Source organism: Penicillium mononematosum (genome assembly GCF_028829835.1).
Source record: "Penicillium mononematosum strain IBT 11891 chromosome Unknown utg000003l:1.0-8172316.0:1.0-8177699.0, whole genome shotgun sequence".
NCBI classification, from domain to species: domain Eukaryota; kingdom Fungi; phylum Ascomycota; class Eurotiomycetes; order Eurotiales; family Aspergillaceae; genus Penicillium; species Penicillium mononematosum.
The window spans coordinates 6,095,172-6,118,382 of NW_026643273.1; the positions used below are offsets into that span (position 1 = coordinate 6,095,172).

The following is a 23,211-nucleotide window of genomic DNA, read 5'->3' on the forward strand; positions in this document are numbered from 1 at the left end:
CGTTTTCTTGTTTTTGCTTTGGGGGAAGTCTATCGGCCACTACTCCCATACCCTGCATCGCTTCATACATAGCCTCTGATCACACATTATGGCGCAATTCGCCATGAGCAGGCTCTTCCGCCAGAGCACCACCAGCTCGGTGCGCCAGTCTGTTCTGAGACCGATGCAGGCCCGCAGCTATGGTTCAAACGCAGGTATGCATTAATCTATCCATAATGGGTATCAAATTCTCATCGGAGGCGACCGGAACAGCGATCCCAACCTTCACCTCAACATCCTCCCCGAGTTAGACGAAGCTCTGGAGCGGTTCCGTAATGAGCTGTTCATACCCCTTGCTCTCCCCAAGCGACAGAGAAAGAGTGTGTTCAGGGAGAAATACGCCACACAATTGCAAAATGAGCCGATTACCGTGAAGATCAGCGAGACCGAAGAGTTCACCCTAACGCCCAAGACGCGCCACGATCTGCCATCGAAGAAAGATGCTCTCGAGGTTCTCAAGATGATGGTCGCGGCCAAGAACTTCAGCAACCTTTTCCCGTACCTCAGTGCTCTCCGAATGTCAAACTACGCCATCAACAGCGACCGGTGGGAGTATCATCATTCGCAAAACCAGCGACGCTGGAAAGCTTTCAACCATTATTGAGTGCGCCAGACAGTCCCAGCGCACCGGCTTGAGCCTCGGCAATAAGAACGTCGCTCGCCGTCTGTTCTTCGAGCTTCACAGGACAGCCGCGAAAGCGGATTTCAAGGGAATCCCAACCGTCAAGGCCCTGAGATTGGCCAGGGAGGCAGCTAGCCTGATGGATGCCCCCGAGCACTCCGTCCAGGACATCCAGGATGACCCCAAACACCAGCCTTTCGTTATCGGCACGCTTTTGGAACTCAGTGCCGCCTGTGCGCAAATCCAGGAGGCCGACATTGCCTTGGTCCGTGGCTACGCTCAGAAGCTTGATGCGGCCTGGTCCCGAGGAAATTTCAAGAATGATGCGGCCACTGGCTTTGAAACCATTGAGAGACTCGAAGAGAACCTCGCCATTTACAACGGCATGCGTTTGGCCCTTGGGTTGCCCAAGGCAGCACAAGACACTGGGAATTTCAAGGCTCGCTGCAATGGGCTTAGGGGTGTCTTGATTTCGCAGTTGCAGAAAGTCAAGAACGCCAACGTGCTTGGAGATGAGGTGGCCAAGAAATTGCTCAGTCCAAAACCCGAACAAAAAGTTGAAGAAAACGCTTGAGCTTTGTTGTGATTCCTTTTGGTGTTGATTGAGCCACATCGGCATGTATATTACTGTACTTCCCAGATATTTTTGAGCTGGCCATGTATTTCAGAGAATAGATATTTTACTTCATGCCACATCTGACCCCGCTAGGTGCTATTCAGATATACGCAATAGTTCGGTCAGTTTCATTACAAACTTCCTGGCAGTTCAAGTTTCGAATACGCTCTTAAAGTAAAAGATGCTATTCCAAATGGCCTCTTCGGGATTGACACGCTCAGGAACACAATTCCAAGGTATTGTCCTTGCTGATGCGGACTCGGCCGGTAAGAGTGGTGGTGCCGCCGACAACAGCAGGGCCAGAGACGGTGAGCTAAGAACGTGAATGTTAGTTATATATGAAAGCGGTGGAATTGAGCCTTACCTGTCCCTCTTCCGTGCCATCAGGAGAGTCTTCGGGCACATTGGTCAGAGTGATCTCAGTGCTACTCAGCGGAGCGCCAAAGTGGCTAGGGCCGGTGAGGCATCTGTAGTCAAAGGCATTTGTTTGGGCAATTGCACCAGCAACACCAGGACCAGTCAGGGCATACACAACCCGAGCCCCAGTGAAGATTCTAAGCTCGGTCAATTGCTCGGAGGTAAGATGGGCGGCAGGGTTGCCATCAATGCGGTGGGAGATGCAAAGCAGGCGCAATTCATCTAGCGAAAGCTCAGAAGTCGGACTGAAACGAGCCAATTGGCTGAAAAAGTTGCGCGTCGGCATGTTTCCCGCATCCAAAGTCCGTGCCTGAAGCCAGCGTCCAAGGGAGGAAATGATACCAGTGTGCGGGCGCATGATATTGTCGTGGTACTCGGCCATGGTCTGCGACGAAGCAACAATGACTGTGGGAGACACGCCAGCCGTGGCCAAGGCAAAATCAACATTCTCCCCAGCGACCGAGTTAAGGGCGATAGATGAGTTAGCAAACAGTGCAGCCATAGTTGTGCAGAGCGGGTAGGACCGAGAAAGAGAGTCAATAGAAAGAACAATATCGGTTGGGTTGAAGCGCTGGGCGCGAGGGATAGTGGAGGTTATGGCTCCAATGGCAGACACCAAGTTCTAGTTGAATGTTAGTCAAAGTAATATCACAAGAGCTGGGTCACTCTTACCTCTGGCTGGAAATCAATAAATTGGCCGGATTGTGAGGAAGACGGCCAAACGGTGTTGATAGCAGGGGTTTCTGTCTTTGGGTCGTACTCGGGTACATCATAGCTGGCGAGTTCCTTGAACTCCTCGACCAGTTCATGCCAAACTGCAACCTTCAGACTATCCTTGACGTTCTCGGGAAGTGCGTTCCAATCCATGTGTCTATTGCCATACTTGGCGACCCAAAGGACGAGCGACAATTGACTGTTACCCTTGACGATGAGAGGCAGGTCGAGAGATCCGGCTTCAGCAATAAGAACATCCGCTTGTGCCTTTTGAAGATGGGCTGATAATGTCTCTGCTGGAAGGTTGTGTGGCACAATGACTGTTTTATACCCATAGAAAGCGCCAGCTAGATTGCGCAAGGTTAGACATCGAGACTCACACAAGGAATGATAAGGAACGTACCAAAGATTGTAGCTAAAAGCTCGGTTGAGTCTGTAAGGCAAACAGCCACCGTCTTCGCGCCAGCGTTTTGGAGATGATGGCCAATGACATTGATTTCCTGTGTCACCTGGTCCAAAGAGTGTTCGATAGCCTTTCGACCTAGGACAGTGTATATTTTGCCTTGCTTGCCCGAAAGAGTACCGTCCTCATTCAGAGCTCCACGCACAGCAGTCTTCCAAATATCGCGCAGGTCTCCTCTTCGACCGCCAGTCCATTTCGGGGCGCCCGGGTCCTTGACGTTCAGCCCGAAGCGGAGAGGCAAGCCATGTGGGGTTTCCAGGCATCTGTAAGTAGCAGACTCACCCTGCTGGCGGATTGGGGCTGCTGTCGATTGGCGAGCGAGCAGGAACGGATGGATATCTGGATCCCGAGACGAGATGACAGAGTAAACCGCAAAAGCGAGGACAATTCCGGCGACAATGGTAGTGTAGATATTCCAGTCGGCAAGAACATCAGCCACCAAAGCATCAAGCTTCTCCACAAGTGAAGTATCGGCAGCCATTTTAGTTGGTCAATCTGGGGATGAAGAAGGGTCAGCAATCAGCGACTATGACGTTGAGGGGTACGGCGATAAGGGGTGTGTCAGCTTGGCCGGGTCAACTTATGCCCGCGCAGCCCCTTCCTCGAGCGCAGCCACTTGAGGATCGTCAACGCATAGCCAACAACAATACTAACGACTTTTGGAAAGAACAGTTGTTCATAGCTATGTGCATTTACTAACTTACAGCTCCTTGTGTTTGTTCCCCCCTAGGTAAGTACTGAACAAATAATATCAGAGTGTCCAATCCCTATTGTCAAAAAGATCTCGAAAAAAAAGACATCCTGAGCATCTAGGAATCGGTGGCTGACTTCAAGATTGCAGTCTCGAGTCAATTCCATCTCATTATCCATTCTCGATAACATTTTCACCGCTTTAGCAATGGCGACTCAATCTCTTCCTTCCACCCCGAAAGCAACACCTCCGCTGGCTCCTCCCACCCCAGAGGGTACCCTGACCCCTGGGAAATGGCGACACCCTCAGCTGGATGAGATCGTCCGGCGCCAAAATGCAGCTACATTTGATCAGAAAAATGTGAAGAAGCTGGTTTGGAACGGTGCAGCTTTGATCATGAGCTGGACGTTTGGATCTACTCTCAAAACCTAGTGAGTGCGATAAGAACTCGCGTGCGTCGCGTCGTGTGCTAACAGCCTCATTTAAGCTCACGCCAAATTTTTGATACCAACCATATGTATCAAGGAGTTCCGTTATTTATTCTCCAGCTCTTCTTTGTTTTCAACATTCTAGTGGCGCTCTATCCCCTCTTCCGGCCAAAGGACGACCTCTCCGACATTCCCTTACCCCCACTCAACGCTCACTCCTTGGTTTGGATCCTGCTGCCACACCACCAGCAACTCCTGGGACAACATTCGTTACCCCGCCCAGATACCGGCTTTCCACATCACGCAAGGCTAGTCCTGCAAGCAGACAGCCCTCCCCCATGTCCGCAAATGCAAGCTTTTCTGAGCGACGCTCTTCTATCAGCACACCCTTCTCGCCTGCCTCCAGTCCTCTGCTTTACAAAGCAATGTCAAACGGGGGCAGGGAGTCTGTTCAGCGCCAGAGCTTTGGATCCGCATCCCCTCTGGCTCGAAGTAACTCCTTTGGGGAGTCAACCATGAGCATGGCCCCAAGTACGCCTTCTCCGCTCGTGGGAAAACGTGGAAGCCTAGGAGTCAAGAACAAGTGGTTATATGAGAGGAGCCGGCGGCTTTCTGCCAGTGGAGGAGCTCCCTGATTCTTTTCGCGGTTTTTTTCTGCACAATCTCGCGAACTGGCGCTTGGGTCATTCATGGTTTTGGTGTTTAATGTCATAGCGGTTCTTTCATTCAATGTATTACAAGGATACCAATTCAAGGTTTATTATTAGACGCTGGGCTGATTGGACATATTTGTGTTTATCAAAATCGGAGCGCTCCTGGATATCTTTTCCGACCTACGTACCTAGGTATGGATGCTAAAAGTGCCTTTTGATACACGCGACTAAATGGTAAGGATATATGTAGACAAGGGAAATTCGTACGAGACAAGCTACCATTCAATCTCATCTCATATACGGAGTAGTCCCTGTAAGTCGTACTGGTGGCAATCGGCCGATCTGCCATACCCCGTGTTCAAGCCAAGATCCCGCGCCCGGACAATTAGGACCACCAACCACTTCTAGCACTCGGCAAATTATCACGCAGAAAGCGCCCTCGCCTCACCAACACATTGACATTTGCTGTGGAAAATCTGCATGAAGCCCACAACGGCGTGATTACCAGCTTCCTTCCGCTATGGGAGCTTCGGAGTCCAAGCTTGTCTTCAAACAGGGCATCTTCCGCCTCTCGGAGGAACAGGAGATCCCCGCAGACGACCCGTACTGGACCAGAGTACGTTCTGATACAAAATGACTATTGTCCAATAGGCTCAGAAGCTAACCATGCTGGCAGTTCTGGGAGCTTCCTGAATCAACCGAAGATGTCTTTAGCCTTTTCACACCGGCAGACATACGACGCACGCGAGATCATGCCTTGCACAACTTCCAAACACTCCTACTCGCAGTCACGTCGCGACTAACGGTTTTGAAAAATCATCCCTCGTTTCCCGACCCCGATCTTGCCCCCGAGCGTGATGTCCTCAACTGCATTCGGATCCTCACCCGCCTCCTTCCCTATGTTTACGAGGCGGAACATCTGGAGCAATGGGAGGATAATTTCTTCTGGGCACGTCGAAGGAGAAGAACCAGGCAATCACAAATTGCTGGAGAGGTCCTGTTTGATGAAGCACAGCCGGAGGATAACCAAGAGGCGACGTCACCGCGCGCAGAGGATTACGAGGATGTGAAGCCTCTTGCCGAGGAGTTGATAGATACACTGGTGGACTTGCTCTTCTTTGCCGACTTCACAATCCCTCGACTTCCAACTGTGAAGAGCAAGGTCTCTTTTTCAATTTGGCAGAGTGGTGTTGGCTGCAACACGGCTATGGGGTCCAACAAAACATTCGAGAGCAACCGATGCGAAATTCTACGGCTTATGCTTACTCTGACCGGAAAGGCCATGTATTTGCCTTCTAGTGAGTCTGGAGTTCTATGCAGGCAAGGTATTCAAACATTTACTGACCGGTATAGATACATTGCCCGTCCAAGGCGTCAAGGCAATTACTTACATCACAACGTGTCAAGATAAGCAGGCTGTCTTGACTCTACTTTGCTCCCTTCTCAATACAGTAAGTACTACCAAATAGGCGGCGGGAGCCATGCTAATTCAAAGCAGGCAATGAAGTATAACCCTGCATCTTGGAGAGTCCCATACGACCACGTGGTTTGGAAAGATCCCAGGCAGATATTAGTGATCTATTGCGTGCAACTTCTCCTTGTCCTCTTGATGTATCCCATTCCAGAAGACGGTCGTGGGACTCCACCGAAGAATTATTATCGCCATTACTTTGGCAGGCTACACAGACCTCAAGACTTCCAATTCCTGGTGGATGGGATGACGAGAATTCTGAATCAGCCGGTATTTATTGTTTGCCAAATGATATATTAAGATATTTTGCTAATTAACTAAACCAGATGCAAGCTACTGCTTCTTATCTCCCTGGGAGTCAAAGATCGGTGAAATGGGCCCCCGAGATGTTGGTCCTTTTCTGGGAGACCTTGCAATGCAACAAAAGGTTCCGGTCATTTATCATCGACTCTAATCGCTCTCACGACTTCCTTGTGCTATGTGTCTTCTATGCAATGGAGTATAGAATGGATGCTTCCAAACAAGGAGTTGTCCGGATGTGCGTTTTTATCCTTCAGACAATGAGCGCGGAGCCAACATTTGCCAAGAGCCTAAACAACAGCTTCGAGGCTCAAGAGACCTTACCACAATCGATTCGGCTACCCAGGTTCCGGGGGTCTTATGGCGACTATTTGATCATGGTTTGTCTTTTGCGCCCATCTGAGAGCATAATCTCATACTAACCACCGCAGTCAATTCACACGTTGATGACAACTAGCAAGGGGAATCTCGACACTGTGTATCCTGCGCTTTTGATCATCCTCAACAACATTGCTCCCTATATCGAACGCATTTCTCCATGTGCCTGCTCGAAGGTGATCCAACTTTTTACTTCTATGTCCTCGCCCAGTTTCTTGTTGGCGAATGAATCCAACCATACTCTTCTTGCATCATTGCTTGACTTCATCAACATTATGCTCGAGCACAAGTTCACCGGTAAAACCCCTACCCGGATCTTCTCTTTCCGCCAAGCCGTTTCTGACCTCTATAGACAACCCATATCTCGTCTACTCGATACTGAAATATAGGCAACGCTTTGAAGCTGTGCGGGCCTTCACTCTCGAGAGTGGTCAGCAAGAGATCGAACGGCAGAATGAGAGGAGGAAAGCTGGCAGTTCTTCAGATGTCGCCATCAGCCCTACACTTTCACAGTCAGAGGATGATCTGCACACTCCTTCGGGTGCCCGGTCACCATTGACTCGAATCCCCGAAGAGAATAGTCCATTTGCAATTGGCGATGACGACTCCGATGATGAACGTGAGGAAGAGGGAGCACAGACCCCATCTCAGTCATCATTCTCAGCTCAAACCTCACGGAGGCCCTCCACGACATCCACCATGGACGAGAACGGAGTGCAGCAGGTGCGAGCAATGTCCGAGAAGGCACGGGGAAAGAAACCCGCTGGGCATCCACCCTTCTCCCGACAAAACAGCATGACCAGTCAGACGAGTATGTCTGCTTTATTCACCCCCCTCTGCTAGTGGCTTCACACCAACCGTCCCATGGGTAAGTTTTTTTGCAGACCGAACCAGCTTTCCATTAAAGGTTGCGCTACTAACAATATTTCCCAGCTCGAGTCATGGTTGCCCGAGCTTCCTTTACACACAACTCTCACCATCATCTCAGCAATTGCACCTCATATACCTGATGCAGCGCTTGCAAGCGCTGCCAGCCCAGAGGCCCGAACACTAGTCCACAATCTCCCATCATTTGCTGATGAGCCCGAGGTTAAAAGTATAATCTCCGAGCCCACCCCGGTTCGCGTGCAATCATTCGAGTGGTCTGCACTTTCCATGGGCTGGTACGAATCACTGCTGTGGGGCTTCATCTTCTCCAGCGAGATGGTAGTTGGTTCCGCTTCTGGTGCAACTCCAGGAACTGTCGGTGTCTGGAACGGTACAGCTATTAAACTCTTCAGAGTCCAAGAAGCTGCCGCTCAAGGCCCGACCTTGCTTGCGCCCAAGGGTGCAGTTGATGCTGTGGGCAGCAACTTAGTCCAGCGCATCGGAAACCTCAGTCTTCGGGGTCGGAACTCACAAGACTCCGGGGCTGCCTCTTCGCCAAGCGTGCGGGAGGTTTAAGGTCATATTATCGTGACGTACATAGATTTCATTTCGCAACCTGGCCTCTTCTTGGACAATCTCGCTGTCATCCGTCCTCGAGCTCCCTGGATGACTATGTTAGTCTGGCGATTTTCATGTTTTTTTAGCACCTTCTGGCATTGATGCCAAATACCATACATTATTATTCTCTGTTTCTTGTAGTCTGTCTAATAAACAATAAGTACGATCAGCTCTTAATTGGTCTTGCATCTTGAATTCTAATAGCCAAGATTAAATGATCAACCCTGTTTCTTATATATTGAACTCATGAAATTTTTTTTCCTCGGCGTTATGGTCATTACTTGACCCCTTAGAACCCCTTGGGGAAACACGTGCGTGAATCTGCCGATCGTCAGTGCAATTTGCCTCTTCTGTTCAATTGAATTCCACCTTCTTTCAATTCCTCGATATATAAAGGAGGGTCAATTCTTTGAGTAACTTCATCAGGTAATGCTCTCTGCCTTCATGTTGTTCCTCTCTGCCATTGTTGTGGCTCTCCTCGCGGGTCCGGGTCCAGCCGTTGCGGCGATCCCGTCAACCCTACAGAGCATCTTGAAAAACACCCACGGCAGCAAAGAATATGGTTATCCCACTGACCTGACAAGAGATCTCTTACCTGTGAGTTCTATCCATGATATTATACTCCGTGCACCGATGAACACTGTGGAGCATCCCACCATCTGGACAATGTTGTTAACCCTAGGGGTCACGAATGTCTAGATTCCTGTTCATTCTCACAAGTACGGATAATTCCCATCTCACTCCTATTGATTATATACTGATATTACCAAAGTGATTATTGGCGAGACAAGCCTTTCTATACTGGTATGTCGGAGCTCTAGTGTCTAGTGTCTAATTACCCCTAACATGACCATGCACAGGTCTCTCGCATGGCTGCATGTCTACCGAAGCTGATGTCTGGCTATACAACGGCACCCTTTATGTGTGTTTGATTAACCTAGCATATCTTGCATGTTCTTGTGGATAGCATACTAACTATACAAGGTTGGTCACGATGAATCCGCTCTGACGGAGTCACGAACTCTCGAATCCTTGTATATCAATCCCATTCTGGATGTCCTGGAGCGTCAGAATCCCGATAGTGCATTTATTTCATCGCCCACTAAAAAGTGAGTATCTGGTCGGGGCCTAACACGGTCTCACTGCTGATGCTTTGTCGAAATAGTGGCGTGTGGGATACTGTTCCGGACCAAACGTTTTACTTATTCATTGATGTGAAGACATCCGGCCCCGAGACATTCGAGGCTGTGATTGATGCTCTAGAACCTCTGCGAGAGAAGGGATATCTTACTACCGTCAAGGATGGCAAGAACGTTACCAATGGACCCGTCACTGTCATTGGGACGGGCGAGACACCGTTCGACATGGTTGCGCCTGTCAAAGACCGAGACTACTTTTTCGATGCGCCTCTCGCGGATCTCAGTGATCCAAAATACGCTGGTGTGACTAGCGCTGTCTCGCCTATTGCTTCAACGGATTTCCAGGAAGCTGTTGGCAAGATCACTGTCGATACGGACCCGATTCTCTCAGACGACCAAGTCAAAGCTCTCCGAGCCCAGATTGCCATTGCAAATGAGCGCGGGATTGGTGCTAGATATTGGAACACGCCGTACTTCCCGGTTCGCACACGAAACCTTGTCTGGAGGGCTCTTTTGAGGGAAGGGGTCATTCTGCTCAATGTCGATGATCTGGATGCTGTGGCGTCTTACTTTTAAGTAACATCAGGCTCTAGGAATACATCGATGTCATACAATCACTTATGCATTCAATTCGATTACATCTATTCTCCATCCGTGGCTTTTTACTGGGATTCAGGTTAGGTTAATAACCCTGGTGGACTTCCTTCCAGGATCTTCCTTGATTCAAAGATAGAAAGTACCGGCTTCTCTGCTGTGATAATCATATGTGTCTTAATGCGCCGTCTTCGCCCTTCCCAGACTCCCAAGATAATGCCTTCTGTCAACTCCTGTCGAATAGATACCATACCATGTGTCATTCACTTCGCAGACATAGGCGACACTTGTGTGGCGAGTTCTTGACATCGATGTGTTTGATTTGACGACCAATGCAGCGTTCATCCTCCTTCTTCATATGTCGTTGACACTTGATGAACTCGCCGCCTGCCGAGTGACCACAGGTGTAACGGATCTGCAACTGGATGCAGACCTCCTGGTCGTTGAGGTCGGGCACTGAGGTACATGATCAGTGGTGTTGTTTTCTGCACAGAGGCAACACAAATTCATTCTTACCTATGAGGTCTCCGGAGGTTCTGTGATACATCTTGATTGGTACTCTCGGTGTGACCAGGATGCGGCTCTGTTACACTTGAAGCTGTGCTTTCCATGTTTGATGGAATATTAATATAATTAGTCTGCTCAATAAAACATCAATCTGATTAGTCTACTTACCTTGGTGGTAACTTTTGTTCTGCTATCCACTAGTAGCAGAGTCTGGGTTGAGTGATGGGTTTGTGTTTGAGAGTGGGAAAACTGGAGAAAGTGAGAGAACCGGTGGGACAACAGAGGTCCAACACTTCGAAATAGCATAAATCAGGTGGCTAACATTGGTATTGAGCAAAAATGCTAGGCACCGTGGTCTCTATGAATAAGCCTTTCCCGTCCACGGGTGTTCTTTCATTCAGGTATTTTCCACATAACCTTGGAAGTATCTGGTCATCCCATTGAAACCTTTACTACTTCCCTACTTAATTAACCTGTCCAAAGAGTTCTGAATGTCTACAGATCGACCTTCCTGAAACGGCAGTATATGTTCCTGGCACGTGATCTCCAAGGGCGCGAAATTGAGCACCGCGATCTCCAGCTCCTCTCTTCACCTTTTCCACGACTCTCATTGGACGAACGAGAATGGAGGCAGATCTGGCAGATCTCTTGGCCAAGGTCCTCCCCACCGGGGTTGAGATCACCGTTCGCCATGTCTCGTCAACACCCACTCCGTGCGAAGCTCTCTTTGCAGCTGCGCCGGGCCAGGTCTCCGAGCCGACATTCTGCGAAAATCATTTCCTCTCCGTGTCAATTGACGCCAACGATGATGGTGAGACAATTATCTTCGGAATGGAGGTACTAGTCTACAACACGGCCCACTTGACCACCATCTTCGTCTCCAAGGCCGACTCGACTGGACTCCTGCATCTCCTAAAATTGTCACGCGGGGTATCTGTCCTAAGACTGGTATCCAATACATTTCTCTCATTTCTGGCTCGAACTCGCCAAAGGCCCGGTGTACGTCTGGTCGTGTCGCTGTTCGCCCGCGCCCAGAATCAGTACTTGTTCCCGGGCAGCATTGAGAACGCCGAAAAACACGTTCTGGACGACCGAGGCCTAATAAAATGGTGGTGCCGTGTTCTAGACCCGATTTTACGCGAGCATGAGCCAGAGTCTGCTCTTCAGGAGACGAAAGCGCTGGATCAAACAGTCGAAGCTGCCAAGGCTTCTGCCACCGCATACTTGATTGTTCCAAGCTGCGACCGCTTTGAAACGCGCAATTTCTTCCCACCTACGGCCAAGAACGACGCGCAGGATCGCCCACGGTGGCTCAACAGCTACCCACTGAAGCAATTGTACCACGACCCTTCGGCTCCTCCCCGCTGCTTGGTGCCTCGTTTCCCCGATGACCCCAAGACTCGTTTCCTCATTGACCTAGACGGTGAACTTCCCGAGGAGAATGAAGCCCAGCCTGACGTTCCTAATGCCGGACGATGGCGCAGCGTACGGTCCTTGGACCAATTCTGGGAGATGATGTCCTTCCGCCAGGAATGCTCTGCTGGTCGGTTAGTCGGCTTTCTATGGTTGGTCATCAATCCTCCTGGTCTGATGAACTCGACGTCAATGGAAAGCCAAACACGCGGTTCCTCTGACAACGGCCTGGCCTCGAAGGGAGTAGAGGTTTCTGCGGCCATTCCGAACGAGCAGAAAATGGAGAATGGCTCTAGCCAGTCCGAAGAAAACGCCACCTTGACGAAGGCAACAACAATTTCTGCGACCACCGATACCTCCCCCAAGCTTCCCCGGGACGATGGATCTAACACAGTCAACCCTTTCGACTGGCCAGAGGCCGGACGCGGACAGGTCGTTCTCAGTGAAGCAGACTACAAAAAGATGATGGATTCGGTTTTAGACCATTTCTATGACGAGAAAGAAGTTGTTACCAGTACCAAGCTCTACGTTGACCTAGTCTCTTCCCTCGCGGATGAGCTTACGTGGGGCAAGAAGGTTGTCGGCAGCAATACCACAAGCAGCACTGCTTCCCAGCCTGCCGATACCAATACCAACAATGTCCTTGACCTCGGACTGATCCGCAAGCGCAAGAAGTCATTGGGCGAGGGCACGCCTGTTGCGAATGAAACCCAAGCACCGAGTGAATCGGGAGACGCGCAACCAGCTCCGTCAGAGCCGGCAGGGGTCAATGTGCTCAATGCGAGCTTGGTCCGGAAAAAGAAGAAAACATGATTAATGGGGATTTGCATTTGCTTTTGGTATATGGGAGAGGAGGAGTTTGGGGGCCATATGGATCATTTTTCTTCATATTGACATTCGACAATAAAAGAATAGCCATAATTACTGCAATTGAACTATATCAGTACTTTTCTTTACATCCGGAGGTTCCGAGTAGGCAGCTACTTTGATACATCGCATTATTTAGAGTGTCGGAAAGAGATGCTCTCTGGTTGGTCCAATGCAGGTCTTGTAGTTTGTGAGGGCGGAGACAGCCAACTGCCGAAATAAAATCCACCCACGTCCAATTGCTGCTTCTCCTTCTCCTCCAGAATGTCATTCTCATCTGCTCCTATGTTGCTTTTCCTTTGTGTCCCATGCTAAAGCCTACCTTTTCGTTCCTCCTTCGCAGGTCTGACGATGGCGCGCTATACGTGTCCGTCGCGATCGGTTGGATTGCCCTGATCTGGTATGCATTCATACTGGGAGTTTGCGGCCTGGGATATTTTCAGATGTATGATTCGGCCTACTATTTCAATATAGCATACCGCTAATTCAATTTCCTCTGCTCAGATGGAAATATTTCCTCAGCAAGCCACATCGGTCACGGCTAACGAAAGCCTCCGTCTCCGACGTACCGCACGTCACCGCCATCCGGCCTGTCAAGGGCCTCGAGCCGCACCTCTATGACTGCCTCGCTGCCACCTTTCGACAGGACTACCCACGCGACAAGCTCAGCATTCGGCTCTGTGTAGCGACGCGCGCTGATCCGGCCTACTCTACCCTCTGCAAACTAGTCACCGACTTCCCCCATGTCGACGCGCGCATTTTCGTCGAAGAGGAAGATCCGCTCTTGCAGCAGGATGGCAACAATACGTACACACTCGGACCGAATCCCAAGATCCGGAATATGAGCCGCGCATACCGTGAAGCCAAAGGAGATATTGTCTGGATCATTGACTGCAATGTCTGGGTCGGAAAGGGAGTCTGTGCCCGGATGGTAGACAGGTTGTGCGGGACTGGACCCTCATCGAGCAAGAAATACAAGTTCGTGCACCATCTGCCTGTGGCAGTGGATGTGACCGGAGATAGCAACCTTCGTGAAGAGCGGCAGGCGCTCCTAGATGCCAACCCAGAAGGCACGGGTGCTAATGCAGCGGCCGCAGCGATGCCGTCCGTCCGTCCGGAGGATGGGCCTGCAGCCATGATCGCGACTGGAGGCGGTCGCCTGGAAGAGCTGTTCCTGTCCTCCGCGCACGCGAAGATGTACACCGCGATCAACACGGTCCTCGTTGCACCGTGCATCGTGGGAAAATCCAACATGTTCCGCCGCTCCCATCTGGACTATCTCACCCGTCCGTCGGCCTCCGATCCGCAGGCTCGCAGTCCCGGCATCGATTTCTTCTCCGACAACATCTGTGAGGACCATCTGATTGGTGATCTGCTGTGGAAGAAGCAGGTGCGCGAAGAGAAAGAGCTCCGCGAGCGTTGGGGCAAGCACGCCATGGTCTTTGGCGACATGGCTATTCAACCTGTCGCCAACATGAGCGTGCCGGCGTACATTGCCCGTCGTATCCGATGGCTACGGGTCCGCAAATTTACCGTTCTACTCGCTACGCTTGTCGAACCAGGCACCGAGTCATTCCTATGTACAATCTACGGTGCCTGGGGCATTACCACTGCCCTGGCGCCGTATCTCGAGCGGAATGGCATGCAATTTGCCTCCCGTCTTGGAACGTGGGGTGCATTCTTTGGCTTGTTCGCACTTGGCATGGTCTTCTGGATCCTGGTCGATTGGACACTGTATATCAAGCTGCATTCCGGAAAATGCGTCGAATTGGACGAGGATACCCCGGCTTTTGCTCGGCCCCAACGCTACCGATCATCCCAAGCTACCCGTCGCCCGTTCATTCAGTGGTTTGCCGCCTGGCTTGGCCGCGAACTGCTGGCCCTGCCCATCTGGATCATGGCGGTGTATGGCGGTGTGACTGTCGTCTGGCGGGACCGGCGCTTTAAGGTCGGCTTCGATGCGAAAGTTCGGGAGATCGGCCCTTCTACTCCACCACCTGTGGAGGTTTCGTCTTCTACCGGAGCGGTAGCAGGCAAGGTCCGCAGTGATTGAATTGATGTGTAGACGAGAACATACGAACATTATGTATATGTACTAGAGCAGCATTCCGAGGCCTGCAAGGTCTTCCAATGTAATCTTAGGATGAATAGAATCAAATGCATTAATATAGACAGTAACAAACAACATATGCAAGATAAGAAAGTACCCGTATCTCCAATTCTATGCGTGAAATCTTAAACTTTTCTTCAATCATTTCTGCAAAAAAGCGCTGTCATCCGATCTCGGTATAAATCAAGCAGATCCACTAGCCTCACCCTCAGTAGCCCCCTTCTCCAAACTAGCGGCGTTATCCGAAGCCAGGAGCCACTCAACCACCTGTCTGCCCGCAGACATCTCACCAGCACTCTCAGCAGGCTTCTCCTCACCCTCATTCTCGCCAATAGTCATCTCGATCTCCTGAGTCTGAGCATCATCGCCCTGAGCACCCTCAGCATCGTCACCCTGGACAGCAGTCCACGCCGTCCGCTCAGCCAGGAAGACAGCGTCGTGGCCGGCATCGTTCTTAACCTCAAGGTCTGCGCCAGCTTCGACAAGCGCCTTAACACATTCCAGGTGCGCGTTAAGCGCAGCCCAGTGCAAGGGCGTGTTGCCGGAGTTGTTGCGGTGGTTGACGAACGCGACGCGCTGGGCAGCGTCTGCGGATGACAGCTTTTGGAGCAGAGTTTTGAGGATTTCTGGGCGGTGTTAGTAATGCATATGAGATAAAAGGCGGGTGTCCAAAAAAAAAAACAGAATATTTGACATGAGATGAAATGTAGAAAACAACCAAATCATGTCAAATCGTTCATTGACATACCGGAATTTCCATTCGCAGCGGGGAAGTGCAGAACACAGGATCCCGAGCCGCCTTCGCTTTCATCTGCCATGTCGATGGCAGACGCCACGATCTGGGACTCGTTGCAGCTGTGTTGGCTGGCCAGGTTGGCGATGTCCTCGTTTAGGGCCTCGAGGTCGCCTGCTCGGGCGTCATAGATCAGATCGTCGACTGCATCGGCAGAGAGTGCGATTGGCACTGAAGGCTTTGCCTGTGATGTCGTGGAAGCGGACATTATGTATAATGAACCAAGGTTTGATATTATTTCTGTCTTCTTTTTGGTGGGGGTCTTTTTTGATATCCCACTTTATTTGATTAAGCTGGAGTGGGGTGTCAGTAATAGGTCCGTATTCAGGATTGGAAGATGACAAGACGAGTAATAAGAAAAGAAAGGATATGATAGGTGTAAAATCACAAAGGACTGGAGAAATTGGGGGTTTTTTTTTCATAGTTCGACAGCATCTCCCCCGATATATTCATGCAATTTATGTCGTTGATAAGCGTTTCAACGTCAAGAACAAGGCCCAGCCACAAATGGGAATCGGTATTCAAGGTGTCTTTCCGCAAACTTGGAGTCAATTAACAGGGAGTAGATTCATTCTTACCTTTGTTTTCAGTTCTTTGCTTCCTAGCGTAGAGTATCCCGGCGACAAATGAAGCGATCGCCGCAAAAAATAATTTGATATCGCGAGTCATGTGACTGATAGTGGGCTATCAGTCAACGGTACAATACAAGTCGTGAAATGAACGTCGATGTTAACCACTACGGGTGCATGTATGGATTCAAATTACTAGGATGGTCTCATGTCGAGACAACTTGTGATGATACATGCTACGTTGTACAAATAATTTTGCTCAATCGTGGAATGAGACGACAGGAAGTCTGCCTCTATCCACATGCAAGGCAGAACGCCGAGAAAAACAATCAAACAAGCTCAAACGCCGAGTCCCACATCCGGTGGGATGGTATCAAAAAGCTCCGAAATGGCAATGCGACCCATGGGAACGAGAGAATACATCAAACAGCCCTCCCTCCCTCCAGAACTCAAACAAATAGCCACAGACCCCTAATCTCTGAGCCAAGCCCGCCGCTTCTCCTCTTTCTTCTCGCGACGCTTCTCCTTGAACTGCTTCAACTCTTGCTTTGTCAACTTCCTAGCACTGCGCTCTGCGCGCAAGCTCCGGCCGTCATGGCTATTTGCCGCGGCATCAACGTCGAAGAAAGCATTCATCTGTCGTCGAGACTTGTTCTCATCATTGTGGTTTTCCGGAGTAATCGTTGCAGCTTGCCATCGTCCAGTGAAACGATTAAATGTGCCGGTAGCTGCATATGCTGCGGAGGGGTCGAAAACGGCTGCGTTCGCGGGCTGTTCAGGCTCTTCGTGGTATTGCGCATACGGTGCGGTGGGGTCATAGTCTCCATGAATCGCGGGATTGTAACCACCAAGCACTGGCGCTTTTTTGGGAACTGCGCTTTGGGTGCTGTCTTCTGTGCCCGGTGCTGCTGGGATTGCTGGGGCCTGCGGCACGCGGGGGTTTTCCCACTGTGAAACTCCAGTGAAGCGGTTGTAAAAATAATATGCCCCTGCGGTGGCGTCCCATGCAGGTTCCCATCCGTCGTCCTCGACCTTTGCAGGAGGAGCCTCGGCGGGAAGTGGCGGTGGGACTTCATCGGGGAGTGGTGGTGCAGATGTCTCTTCATCTTGCTCAGGTTCATCGGCTTGCGACTTGGATGCATGGGTCTCCGGTTCTTCAGTCGGTTGGGGCTCTTCATTATTTTCCACCTGGTCTTTCTGGCCGTCGATATCACGCTTGGCTTCCGTCTCAAGGCCCGACGAAGCAGGGATGGGCGAGGCGCTGGCGCGCTCTGCTGGAGCTGATGCTGATGCTTCGGGTGAGGCAGACATACTGGGCAATGGAAGCAACGATTCCTGTAGAAGGTGATATAACAAAAGAGAAAGAGATCGGAGGATGCGATCTACCCAGTCGAAACAGAGGGTCTGTGCGGGGCATTTAAACTTCACCGCCTACCTAAATAAAGCAGGTCTTGCGCTAACCCATTTAGTGTTAGCGCAAGAGTATACATCCACTTTATACTCCAGGGCCACTGTCAATTGAACATATCTCTCACTTTTACCTCAGATCAAAGTCAGATTATCATTGCTGAGGAGCTCTCCTACAGTTCAGATTGTGCTCTCAAGTACTCCGAAAACAGCTCTGTGGCTTCCAGCGATAACATGGTACTTTTCTAGTTTGCCATCTTGGCGTTTTCACTCCAACACCTTCCTACCTAGTCTCTTCGTAAGAGGATTTTTTAACGTCAATTCTGTTGGCCTGTTCACCATTATCATCCAGTTGTATCTTTGCACACAATCTATACAGGTTAAGCGCGGTGACCGATCTCTGGGCCTCTGATTTGTTATTGGCTTGTCACAACTGATTTTCGTTTCTTTCGTTACTTATTAGTCTTTCAGAGACAGTATAAACTGCTAGACTACATTCCAGTTATGCACCCAGATCAGTATCTCAGCAGCTTATTCTCACGAACATGAATATGCTAGTACGCCCTCTTCTCTCCCCTCCCTAAGAGTTCCCTATGGAGCTTCTTGCGTAGTCAACAACGAGCTTCTGTGTTGAACTTTGGTCACATTTTATTTGACGCGGTACAACTAACATGGGAATTGAAATAGTGGTTACTTGTTAGGCAACTGTCTGGTGGAATGCGCGAGCAGGAATGTATGTAGTCGGCTCTTCCGGTTCTAGATCTCTTCCACATGTTTTAACGCCTCGTGAATCGCAGATGCAAAAACGACAGATACAGGCTTTGGTAGTACGATAGACCAACGATTGGAAGCTAACAAGATCTTTATATATAAGAACTCTGAAGCAAAGTTGGAAATTTTCAGCTTAACCCTCGTGTGCGATCTATATATCCACATACTATGGGTATGCTTAGTATCCGAGCATAGATACTGATATATTATGTGTTATTATGAAATCTTTCGTAGTGCCGTTTAGCCCATTTGAGAATCAGGAAAGTCTCCCGAGCAATACACTGTAGGACACTATGGTTCTAACCTGAATATATCTTTCCAAGCAGCCAAGATGTAGCTCCTTGCTTGATTTGCCAACCCTTTGAACCTTTGGGGTATTCCGAGCGAGCCCTATAGCTCGGGTACAGTTACCGACGGTTCTAATTGGTCTTTCGGGATTGATGCCTCTGGAATGTTCCCCTGCGCCGATCCCTTGAACTACAACGATGTGAATTACCTGACTTCAGTTAAACCAACTGCTTCACGATGATTTTGGGCTCCCACCATTGGACTGATCGCGAATTCCTGTATCCAAGTGGCTTACATTCTTTTCTACTTTGAGATTTGTTGATATCACAGCTTGAGTAGGGAATATTTCTTCTGTATATGTTCGAGGTTAAAAAGCACCATGTCCTGGCTCTCTTTGATACTCGCCATCCAACATCCAGTCGACAAACTTCGCCAACATCCTCTCTCGTTTTCGTTCTTTTTTTACACCCACGCTCAACACAAGCGTCATTCGCTCATTTAGTACCCTATTTGATTACTGGCTTCAACTAATACAGCTTTGCCCATTATGAAGGGAATTGCTCTTCTTGCGCTTTTTGGTGCTGCGCTAGCTCATCCAGCAGGCCTTGTGAGTACTTCTATTCTACGACCCAAAGGACACTGGCCTGACTTGGGGACTTCTTAGTGGTGGGGTACCGACGTCTGCTACACCAGTCCAGACAATACCGACAATCAGTGCTCGGATGTTCAGCGGAAAGGCTTTGACTTGTCTGAGCTCGCAAACGGTGACAATTGGAGCTTTGAGGGCTTCCACTTCGTTGGGCTCGAGCCCAAGAATGGCTGTCAGGGGTCTAGTTACGGGGTATGTCATTGATACAGTTGCACTTCTAAAAGGGTCTCGATTCTAACTCATTGAAGGGCACTTGTCTTTGGGGGAAAGCTCTCTCGTGATAACGACTGGACAATCAAGATTTCCGCCGCTGATGCTCCATTCTCAATCCGAAACTTCCATCTTTCAACTTCCCGAAATACTGATGTCTTCATCATCTACAAGATGCCTGATGGTTCTTCCTGTCATCATGTCACATCGAGCTGGTACAAGGGAACTGATGTCGCCAACGACCAGTGTGGCGGTGCTGTCTCAGTTGAGTTCACGCTTCCCGAAGAGAGCAAGTTCGGCGATTGTGATCTAGAGATTCATCAGATCGACTTTGACTGTTCTACTGGATCCAAGCCCCCAGGTCACACTGTCCTTGTCCCCTCCCACTCTCACACTGAGCCCAGTCCAAGCTCGACTACCTCTCTGCCTCCTTTCCATTGGACCTCGCAGGAGGTTTCTACGACTAGCCACTCTACCCAGCAGATGACGACATCCACAGTCTGGACTACTGAGGAGATCACCATCACCAAATGTGCACCAACCGTCACTAACTGTCCTGGCCATTCGACTGTTTTGATTACCTCTACATATCCATTGTCAACCACAGTCTGCCCGTCTACTCCCGTGGAAACGAAACCTAGCACAACAACTCCTCACGGTCATTCGGATCCCCCGACTACTAGCCACTCTTCCCAGCGGATGACGACTTCCACAGTCTGGACTACTGAGGAGATCACCATCACCAAATGCCCACCGACAGTTACTAACTGCCCTGGTCATTCGACTGTATTCATTACCTCAACATATCCGTTGTCAACCACAATCTGCCCTTTTAAGCCCGTGGAAACAGAACCTAGCACAACATCATCTCGTGTTGAGCATTCGCATCCCCCGATCACGAGCTCCATCAGCACCACGACCGGCACCGTGCCCAGCCCACCTGCTATTACTGCGCCCTGCCCCAACGTGGTACCCAAGTGTCTCAACACATGGCTCTCCATTCCAAAGTGCGACTCCAACAGCGACGCCGCATGCTTCTGTCCATCCACTGAATTCACAGACAAAGTTAGCGGGTGCATTCGGGCCTGGAGCACCTCCAAGAAGGAGGAAGGTTCCGCCCTTGCTTTCTTCGCTGGCATCTGCGCCCCCTTCGTGCCAGAGAACCCTGCTATTGTAGATATCGCAACAACCTGCACTTCTTCGGACCCCGTTCCTAAGACCACTGCTGTTCCCCAAATCACCGGCAATACACGTACGCTCGTTGAGACTGTCGTTGTAGCCACGTCCGTCCCCCAGGCTCCTTGTACCACCATCAGCTGGGCCTCTCATACGGCAACTGTTCCGCTCGTTGGGTTCAGCACTGTCACTTGTTCCTCTACAACCTCTGTGGATCTGGTCGTTGTTACTACAGCCAGTCCTCCTTCTAAGACCGGCCACCATGCGCACGCGTCGTCCTCCAAGATGACAACTAGCTGCAAAACCCACACCACATCTCTTCTTACACCGACTGCTCCCAAGACGACTGTTACAAAGCCAACAGCATCCAGGCCAACTGAAACTGTCATTTACGGCAATGTTGGGTCGAAACTACCTTTGTGTAATTTCTGGGCTTTTGGTGTTGTCCTTTTGGCGCTTTTCTTCTAATAATCTTCTTGTCCAAATTCTGAGAAGACGAACTTCACTTCACTACGATCACTATTTGTTCCATTACATGTATTGATTGCAAGGCAATGCGAACTATAGTCGATCTGATTAATATTACTTTCTGGGAATAATTAGAATAATTATATACATGATCTGTTATTCTCGAAGATTTGACTTGGGCGTGACATTAGAAGCAAATCGGGCTATTTAATTTCACTTATTTAAATTAACTCTTCGATTCACTTTGATAGGTTGTATACCATGCAGATTCGCATCTTAACTGGACAGCAAGTAACTTCTAATGTTCCTATACTGACTACATCTTGCCCATAGTCTTTCTCGTCCAAAAGATCAGTCTCGCACATATCTTTTATTTTGACTTTCGCCGTCCCTTCTTAACGCTATCTGAGTTCTCTCGTAATAACTTCTACAAAAACGGGTTTAGTCAGGCTTCCACACTCTCAACTTGGAGTTTAAACGGGTGAAACAAAAGGAGTTATGCAAGGGAGCTTACCGAAGCGAGCGAGTCGATCGGGATATCATTTCGCTTGCTTTTCCATAAGTTGAGGAAGTTGGCCACATGGTCTATGAAGCTGTTTCAGATGCCGACACATACCCGAGCTTGCTTGGCCTTCACTAGAGCGGGGTTGTGAAGGAAGCCTCTGCGTGGTTCGTGAACAGGGGGGGCTTAGCAGAGGAGTTCCACGCGGAATGAAAGCTTAGGCGGTCGATTTCTTACTTCCCCAGATGAAGAATGTCTTGCTGACTTTGGTTTCCAGCCATACAGGAATGCCCCTATGAGCTCGAAGACGTGGAATGATTTCGTTTCGGTGTTGGGCTCCTTCAGATCTGTTCCTTGTTTTCTGATGAGGAATATTCATTGTTTGAATTAATATAGCCACAGAAATTCGTTGGATAAGTGGATATTTTGTAGAAATATAGAAGGCGGGCACCCTAGCTCATGTGTCTAGTACTCCGTACATCCATAGAATAGTGTAGCCGCGTTCAAAGGCATGATTTTTGCGATGCCTTGACGATTTGGGGACTACAATTCCTCATGTTTATCATAATTTTCAATGGCCATTTATACAAGGAACTTCTCCTATTTTTATGGTCAAGCTATTAAGGAAGGGTTGACTGGGAACTGTATTTGCACGATGGCATACATGTCGCCGCCATATGGGTTCGAACTCCGGTAAATATTCCTGGTTAAAACAGAAAGGATTGATCGGATCAATCCTGACCGGGAACTAAGGTTACTGGCACTGGTGACAATACTTTTCAGATTTAATTAAACGTGGAAGGCGTCAGGAGAGTAATGTTTTGACCGGTTGGTTTGCACCAACATGGACTATCAGGTATAGGGGTGTACCAGGTGGTGTGTACTAAATATTCAAAATTCGTAAATAATATGATTGGACTTTTTAATGAATTGCGCATTTAAAAACATATCTTTATCGTTATGCGTTGAACTAAATGTATGTGTTGTGGATATATATCCTTAACGAGGGCCATCAGGATATATATTTACAACCTCTATGTCCAAATAGAGAATCCATACCACTTTAATAGGAAGTAAATCAAAAGAAGAACCCTGGAGCATCTATGGAAAGGTAGAAATAATTATTCGAAATATGAGGATTTGGTATATTGATTTCATGAAGACTACTAGAACTGCCGGTCCACCATCAACTAGCGTTGTGGTGGACAGTAAGCTCACTACTTCTGGGGTTCACTACTCTGGGGATTATCTTCGAGATACAACTGCTAGTCTATTGTTCAACAGCTATTCAACTATAATGACGCACTATATCATGCCTATTGGGCACCGCAAAGGACATCAGGCGTCATTTTCCTCTACATTCTGATATCATCCTAAAGTGTGACTATAGTCGATAAAACTTCTAGCAATAAAATTGCGACATGCATTAGAATGAGTCTAGCAGGATCTCGATCATTCTCAATATCGCCAA

General features: G+C 49.3%; 10 protein-coding genes across 10 annotated transcripts; 6 read left to right on the forward strand and 4 right to left on the reverse strand.

Annotated features, from left to right (window-relative positions):
* Positions 1-88: 88 nt before the first annotated feature.
* On the forward strand, positions 89-1,235 carry N7519_007337 (uncharacterized protein; the record flags this gene model as incomplete). The annotated part of the gene is made up of 3 exons (XM_057294113.1): positions 89-194; positions 240-585; positions 614-1,235. The coding sequence occupies 3 exons, from the start codon at positions 89-91 to the stop codon at positions 1,233-1,235; spliced, it is 1,074 nt and encodes a 357-aa protein (XP_057148924.1).
* A 259-nt stretch (positions 1,236-1,494) lies between these two features.
* On the reverse strand, positions 1,495-3,352 carry N7519_007338 (uncharacterized protein; the record flags this gene model as incomplete). Its single annotated transcript, XM_057294114.1, has 4 exons — positions 1,495-1,590; positions 1,642-2,316; positions 2,367-2,755; positions 2,812-3,352. The coding sequence occupies 4 exons, from the start codon at positions 3,350-3,352 to the stop codon at positions 1,495-1,497; spliced, it is 1,701 nt and encodes a 566-aa protein (XP_057148925.1).
* A 417-nt stretch (positions 3,353-3,769) lies between these two features.
* Positions 3,770-8,235, forward strand: N7519_007339 (Hid1 family protein; the record flags this gene model as incomplete). Its single annotated transcript, XM_057294115.1, is given in 12 exon segments — positions 3,770-3,993; positions 4,136-4,608; positions 5,052-5,140; positions 5,152-5,259; positions 5,320-5,941; positions 5,997-6,094; positions 6,142-6,384; positions 6,441-6,794; positions 6,846-7,089; positions 7,145-7,594; positions 7,605-7,660; positions 7,726-8,235. 12 exon segments carry the CDS (start codon positions 3,770-3,772, stop codon positions 8,233-8,235), a joined length of 3,471 nt encoding a protein of 1,156 aa, XP_057148926.1.
* A 471-nt stretch (positions 8,236-8,706) lies between these two features.
* On the forward strand, positions 8,707-9,992 carry N7519_007340 (uncharacterized protein; the record flags this gene model as incomplete). The annotated part of the gene is made up of 6 exons (XM_057294116.1): positions 8,707-8,874; positions 8,977-8,996; positions 9,050-9,081; positions 9,138-9,199; positions 9,262-9,386; positions 9,443-9,992. 6 exons carry the CDS (start codon positions 8,707-8,709, stop codon positions 9,990-9,992), a joined length of 957 nt encoding a protein of 318 aa, XP_057148927.1.
* A 277-nt stretch (positions 9,993-10,269) lies between these two features.
* On the reverse strand, positions 10,270-10,557 carry N7519_007341 (uncharacterized protein; the record flags this gene model as incomplete). The annotated part of the gene is made up of 2 exons (XM_057294117.1): positions 10,270-10,466; positions 10,527-10,557. The coding sequence occupies 2 exons, from the start codon at positions 10,555-10,557 to the stop codon at positions 10,270-10,272; spliced, it is 228 nt and encodes a 75-aa protein (XP_057148928.1).
* Positions 10,558-11,141: 584 nt separating this feature from the next.
* On the forward strand, positions 11,142-12,743 carry N7519_007342 (H3 histone acetyltransferase RTT109; the record flags this gene model as incomplete). Its single annotated transcript, XM_057294118.1, has 1 exon — positions 11,142-12,743. The coding sequence occupies one exon, from the start codon at positions 11,142-11,144 to the stop codon at positions 12,741-12,743; it is 1,602 nt and encodes a 533-aa protein (XP_057148929.1).
* Positions 12,744-12,950: 207 nt separating this feature from the next.
* Positions 12,951-14,850, forward strand: N7519_007343 (putative ceramide glucosyltransferase; the record flags this gene model as incomplete). Its single annotated transcript, XM_057294119.1, has 3 exons — positions 12,951-12,983; positions 13,004-13,242; positions 13,302-14,850. 3 exons carry the CDS (start codon positions 12,951-12,953, stop codon positions 14,848-14,850), a joined length of 1,821 nt encoding a protein of 606 aa, XP_057148930.1.
* A 240-nt stretch (positions 14,851-15,090) lies between these two features.
* Positions 15,091-15,908, reverse strand: N7519_007344 (ankyrin repeat domain-containing protein; the record flags this gene model as incomplete). The annotated part of the gene is made up of 2 exons (XM_057294120.1): positions 15,091-15,533; positions 15,656-15,908. The coding sequence occupies 2 exons, from the start codon at positions 15,906-15,908 to the stop codon at positions 15,091-15,093; spliced, it is 696 nt and encodes a 231-aa protein (XP_057148931.1).
* Positions 15,909-16,740: 832 nt separating this feature from the next.
* N7519_007345 (WW domain-containing protein) lies at positions 16,741-17,580 on the reverse strand (the record flags this gene model as incomplete). The annotated part of the gene is made up of 1 exon (XM_057294121.1): positions 16,741-17,580. The coding sequence occupies one exon, from the start codon at positions 17,578-17,580 to the stop codon at positions 16,741-16,743; it is 840 nt and encodes a 279-aa protein (XP_057148932.1).
* Positions 17,581-19,282: 1,702 nt separating this feature from the next.
* Positions 19,283-21,238, forward strand: N7519_007346 (uncharacterized protein; the record flags this gene model as incomplete). Its single annotated transcript, XM_057294122.1, has 3 exons — positions 19,283-19,342; positions 19,400-19,563; positions 19,633-21,238. 3 exons carry the CDS (start codon positions 19,283-19,285, stop codon positions 21,236-21,238), a joined length of 1,830 nt encoding a protein of 609 aa, XP_057148933.1.
* Positions 21,239-23,211: the final 1,973 nt, after the last annotated feature.